The sequence below is a fragment of the Mustela erminea genome, chromosome 13 (genome assembly GCF_009829155.1).
Source record: "Mustela erminea isolate mMusErm1 chromosome 13, mMusErm1.Pri, whole genome shotgun sequence".
Classification (NCBI taxonomy): domain Eukaryota; kingdom Metazoa; phylum Chordata; class Mammalia; order Carnivora; family Mustelidae; genus Mustela; species Mustela erminea.
In genome coordinates, this window is record NC_045626.1 from 62,395,229 (window position 1) to 62,401,228 (window position 6,000).

The 6,000-nt window shown below is 60.0% G+C and overlaps 1 protein-coding gene across 4 annotated transcripts in view; it reads left to right on the plus strand.

Moving 5' to 3' along the window:
* The window catches only part of TXNRD2 (thioredoxin reductase 2), a 48,505-nt gene extending 42,729 nt beyond the window's left edge, over nt 1-5,776 (plus strand). For 3 of the 4 annotated variants that reach the window (XM_032311515.1, XM_032311516.1, XM_032311513.1), the window contains exons 13-18: nt 3-98; nt 404-496; nt 2,030-2,101; nt 2,282-2,379; nt 4,098-4,307; nt 5,500-5,776. In XM_032311515.1, coding sequence (XP_032167406.1) covers nt 3-98; nt 404-496; nt 2,030-2,101; nt 2,282-2,379; nt 4,098-4,221 — 483 coding nt within the window. In that variant the 3' untranslated portion in view covers nt 4,222-4,307; nt 5,500-5,776. The other variant, XM_032311514.1, reaches the window with a different exon arrangement.
* The last annotated feature ends 224 nt before the right edge of the window (nt 5,777-6,000 follow it).

The window sequence follows — 6,000 nt, forward strand, 5'->3', positions numbered from 1 at the left end:
AGGGGCGGCCTGAGCTGACACCCACGGCCATAATGGCAGGAAAGCTCCTGGCCCAACGGCTGTGTGGTCAGTCCTCAGACGTGATGGATTATGAAAACGTGAGTACCCTCTGCCCTTCAGTGAGCTGCATCCAGCCTGGAGACAGGGTGACTCTTGGTGCGGGGGCGGGGGGGGGGCGTGCATGAGCCTCTGTGCACGCTCACAGGCATGTGGACCTCTGTGTGTGCACGCACACACTCATGAGTAAGGTTTAGCTTTGTGGGAGTGGCCTCGCAACAAGCAAGGGTAGCTCCCCCACCCCCTCTGGCCGACTGCTAACTTGCATGTCAGGGGACCTGGCCTGAGTGGGGATCTTCAGTGTTGGGTCCCCAGGCGTGTACCTCACTTGGGACTGGCTTTCCAGGTTCCCACCACCGTCTTCACCCCACTGGAGTACGGCTGTGTGGGGCTGTCGGAGGAGGAGGCTGTGGCTCGCCACGGAGAGGAGCACGTGGAGGTATGTTGGGGCTCCAAGGACAGAGGGCTGCCAGGACACAATGCCTGTGTGGCGCTCACACCCTGACGACAGCCCTTCCCCAACCCAGACCTGGCGGGCAAGCGGGAGCATTGGTGTCCCTGCTTCCTGGGGCCTGCAGTTTGTCAAAGTGGGGCGGGGGGCCCAGAGTGCTGGCCAAGATATGGCACGGAGGGACACTTGGGACAGGAGTGCTGGAGGACAGTCCCAGAAACCAGGGCAGCATTGGGCTGTGGCCCTTCACGGGGCATGTGTCTCCCTCTACCTGGAAAGGCTCCGACTCTCCCAACCTTCTCTTGCCATTGGCTTCTGCTCCCAGAGTCCTGCTGCCCCCACCCTACCACAGCACAGCTGTGGCTTCAGGTACCCCCACCTCCCTGCCACCCCGGTCTCTGTTCCTGATCTGCAATTCGTCCAGCTCTCACAGGCCCCCCAAAAACCCGGATTTAAGTACTCCCCCCCAAAGGAAGACTGCCTCTTGAGTGTGCTCAGTCAGCTTGCCGTGGCCCTGGGGTGGCCCCTGAGGGTACCCTAAGTGGCCTGGCAGGGGCGGGGAAGCCGGAAGCCTCCAGCATGGCTTCATCTTGCTACTGCAGCAGCTTGCAATGGACCGGGAGAAACTAGCCCCCGTGTGGCCACCACCACAGGCCTCGTACCCTCTGGGAATGAGTCACTGGGTTCCAGGGCCTGCCCCTTGCCCTAGCGCCCCAGTCCCCTCCATCAACGGGCCAGGCCTGACAGGCCAGCCTTCCCCCCAGCACTTTATTTGCTATTTTTGTTTGATTCATCACAAGTACATGGGGACATATGTTCGTGGCATTCTATAATGTTGTTTTATGTTTCACAATGTTGAATGGCCAAATACGCTTTGTTTGTTTTCTTTTCAATTCTGTCTTAGTTAGAACAATATTCTCTGAAGTTCCATTAATTAATAATGGCTGTGCAGCACATGTGAGGGCCCTGCTCATTTTTTACTCAGCCGCAGCCCCGAACACGCTGTCGAGCCCTTCTTGGGTGCTGAAAGCCTCTGGCCGACAGCTCCGGTGTGGGCCAGGGGCCTCCCCAGGCCTGCCTCCCCCTCCTTGCTCAAGTGAAGGCCCAGCCAGCACCAGGGTACCCTTGGGAGGCCACAGAGCCACTGGGTGGGCTGGGCACCCCCTTCCACTGCCCATCATCACCCCATCTGCTCCTCAGCATCCACCTGGTGTGACGCTCTGAGACTCGGGCTCTGTGACAAGACATGGTGGGCTCCACTTAGCCAGTCTGGGGCCCACTCTGCTACTGTGGTCCGTGGGGGCCTTGGGTCTAGGTGGGAAAGGTTCTGTCTTGCAGACAGTGTGGCCCTGGCCAAAGGTTGGTTTTGTGTGGGAGTGAGAAGGGTGGTATTCACAGCCAACCCCACCATGTCCTTACCCCACCCACAACATGCAGGCCACGTGGGCAGTTCTGGGTCCCCACCCCATCCCTGCAGCCCAGGAAGCTATTGACTCCAGGAATTGGTATCTTGTCCCTTAGGTTTATCACGCGTATTATAAACCCTTGGAGTTCACAGTGGCTGAGCGGGATGCGTCCCAGTGTTACATAAAGGTGAGTGTCCTTGTGGGCCATGCCAGGAGGTGAGAGGCAGGGAAAGAGCTGGCACCCGGGGGTGGGGAAACTCCCTGCAACTGCCCATCCCCCCCCCCCCCCCCCCCCCCCCGCAGGCCCGCCTTGCAGCCCCGGGGCCCTGTCACTAGCCAATCGGACCATTGATCATGTGGCTTTCAGATGGTGTGCTTGCGGAAGCCCCCACAGCTGGTACTGGGCCTGCACTTCCTTGGCCCCAACGCAGGCGAAGTTACTCAAGGATTTGCTCTAGGGATCAAGTAAGTGGGGAGGGATGTTAGTGTTGTGCACTGTTTCGGTGCCTGTGGCTCTGAAAGTTGGTGGCGCTGCAGTGGGAAGTCTGCGGCTGTGATCTTGCTCTTAGGTACCATCATCCGCGTGCTTGGTAGACCATCTCCTCAGACACGGCAGCTCCCGTCACAAGAGAGGCAGCTTTCTTCTCCAGCCAGCTCTTAAGCCAGCCATACTGTGTCAGTCTGTGGCCAGGCCACCTGGGGGGCCAGGGGAGAGGCCCGAATCCCTGGCCAGCGAGGGTGGGTCCCAGTTTGGGTCTTCTCTACTTAGAATGAACAGGGCTGGGGCCCTCCTTCACAGGGCCCAGCATGCCGGCAGTCATGAGCAAGGTCCGCCCACTGCCCCAGGGCCGGCATGTGCTGTGCTTTGCAGGGTCCCGGGTTCCCAGGCTTGCCTGGCACTTTTGCTGCTGGAGGCTCTGGGTGGGGGTGGTTTGTCTGGGGCAGAGGGGTGTGGGGCTGTCAGAGGCAGGAGGGTGGAAGGCAAAGTGGAGCTGAAGGAACAGAGAAGGGCTGCATGGGCCACCCCACCATGTGCTTGGGGCTTGGGGCTGTGGCCAAGATCTAGCCTCAGAGGCTGGTGGAGGTCTTAGGACAGGGTGGGAGGTCGAGGGGCAGGCCCCATACCAGGAAGACTGATGGGGGCTATGAGGGACTAGTCCAGACACCCCAGGGGCACCCCAGGCTTCCTGGCAGGTAACAGTAATAATTTTAGGACAGAGCCAATAGAGAATGTGAATAGGCCATTCACAGGTAAAGAAAGCTAAAATAAATAGTAGACAGATGCTATTTTTAATGTAATTTTTAATGTAATTAAAACACCAAGAAACCATTTTGGTCAGTGAGGGTTGAAAGGTTTGATACCGTCCAGTCTGGTGGTGATCATTTCCAGCACCTGCACTGTGGAGACACTGAAGGTTTGAGCAAATCAGGGGAGTGAGGGGATCCATGTTCAGAGATAGTTAGGAGGAGGGTGTGAACCGGACGCTCCCTCTGGGGGCCTTCTGCCCACAGTTTGAAACACACACGCTTGTTCGAGTTGGGAACTCGCGCACCAGCTATTGCAACATGTGTGTATAGATGGAAGGAGGGCTGTTTGTGGCGGCCCCTTCTGCTGACAGTGACAGCGCCCTGCAGGGAGTCCTCACTTACTGTGCCTCCGAGGAGGGGCCCGGTGCCCCGTGGGTGGTCGCCGCTGCAGGGGGAGGGGACGTGTGTGTGACAAGAGCTGGGTGCTGAGCAGAAGAGCGCCGTGAGCAGGACCAGGCCAGGTCGGCGCAGGGCTCATCAAAGTGGGCTCGACCTAGCTCGCTGGGGCAGGTGGGGAGAGGGACAGGCCCACAGAAGGAGTATCTGGAGCCATGGACCGAGGTAGGTCTGCTCCTGGCAGGCTGGGAGCAGCAGGAAGCCTGGATGGAGCAGGTGAGGGGGCCGGGGGGAGGTGGGAGGTGAGGCTGCTTGGCATTTGCTGGGAGACACGTGGGAGACAGGTCCAGCAGAGGTGTGTGTGGGTGTTCCTGGCTGCTGGCTGGAGAAGAGGGTAGTGGCCAGGCCTGGGGAGCAACGAGGAGACTAGGACTTCCAGGGCCCTCCCGTGTGCCATCTTCTGAGAGACGGGATGATGTGGACGTGCCACCCCGTGTGGACTCCTCTCCTGAACCCCTCCCCCGCCCCGCTGTGTGCAGGTGTGGGGCCTCTTATGCGCAGGTGATGCGGACAGTGGGCATCCACCCCACCTGCGCTGAGGAGGTGGCCAAGCTGCGTATCTCCAAGCGCTCGGGCCTGGACCCCACCGTGACAGGCTGCTGAGGGTAAGCAGCCATCCCTGCTCAGCCAAGGGCACGTGGCACGCCTGCAGCCCCCCACAGCCAGGTTCTTCGGAGGCTCAGATCCAGGTACACAGCTGGGGCAGGCTCTGGGTTTAAGGCTGGAAGCATGGGGTGGGGGGCGGGGGGTGGAGGAAGTGTCGCTGTGAACAGCTCTCTCCAGATACATGGGAGGCCACAGCCACCGTGCCAACCTCAGACATGGGAGCCCTGTGCCCCAACTACAGGAGCTGAAGAAACAGGGCTGGGAAGGAGGCCCTGTGAGGGCACCCCTCCCCCACAACAGGACACCCTCCCTCCCCAGACACTGGCCTGGCTGCCGCTTGTCCCCAAATGCAGGAAATGTCTTGAGGCTGGGCTCACACCCTGGTGGCCTGTCTTGGCGCTGGGGGGAAGCTGGGGGACACTGGGCTGGCTGAGCTCAGTGGGCTGCTGGGTAGGAGAAGCAGGCCTCCCTTTCCAGCTTCACTCCATGCAGAGCTGCACCGGCTCGTTTCTCTGTCACCCAGAAGGTGGAGACTCTGCCTTGTGCACGGCAGTGGCCCACACATCTGGTTCTGTTAGAGCTTTGCAAAGTTTGGCCCAGCCGGACAGCAGGCAGAAGCCTTGGGGTCTGTTCACCCCAGCCCTCTTCTGAGGAGGAAGAAATTAGTGAGTTCCTCCCTGACCCCTGCCGAAAGGTTGCGTGTGGTCAGGACCTGTTCAGCTGGTCCTGTGAGACATTCTGCAAGCTCTAGCAGCCCCGCCTGGGATGTCCCCTGTAGCTGTCGGCCTCTCCCAGGTTTGGGGTACTGAGGGCTGAAGTAGAGTATAGACAGAGCAGGGAGCACCCCACGAGACACCCTCAACCAGGCCTCAGGGCCTGAATGGCAGCTGAAGGTCCCATGGATTTGGGCACAGGCCTGGGGCTTCTCTTGGGGGCATCCTGGGCACCCACTGTCCTACAGCCTCCACAGCCAGGGCTGCCCTTGATACGGACAAATGAAGGGCATCTTGAGGAAACTTCTCATCAGAACATCGTACCTAACAGAGCTGTTTTGTAAAGAGCCAGCTGTGTTTTTATGATTTCAAAATATTTTTTAATAGTGTAGCGTTCCCTGCGACGCATCAGGCTGGTGAGGGCAGGGGCTCTCTCTGGGGCCCATGTCTCACCTGTCCGCAGAGACTCCTTCTGTGTGTGGGCACGGGAGACATGGCCAGGCCAATGCAGGGATGGCGTGACTATCCCATGCTGAGCACCGCCCCCCCCCCACTCTTGTAGGACACCAGAGGCTGAGCCCAGGCAAGCCTCACCCCTGGAGAGCCCCGGAAGTCGTCGGCGTGGGTGGCCTCTGGACGGACTGCCCACGTGCCCCGCAGGGATGGCTCCAGGGCTCATCAGCCCCTGCACCTCGCGCACCCTCCTGCCCAGGCCAGCCCCACCAGCCCCCAATGCCAGAAGATGACGGTGTGTGCAGAAACCCACCCTGTGGGCTGCCCACATCCGAGCTCCCCACCTGGTATTTCTGGAGTATAAATAAAGAGGGTGTTTTTCTGAAGTGTGCCCCTATCTGTGCTATCTCTAATGCACCCCCAGGATGGCCCGGGTTGGGGTGGGGCCTGGCCGCCCCAGGCCTGTCACACACAAACCTATTCTCCTCCCCTCACAGTTGTCAGTCAGGGCACCGCTCTTGAGCTGTCAGCATGCCCCACGACCCCTGCAGCCACACCTCAGAAGACCCTGACCCTTTCTCCCAGGCACAGGGAACAGAGCTAGCACCCG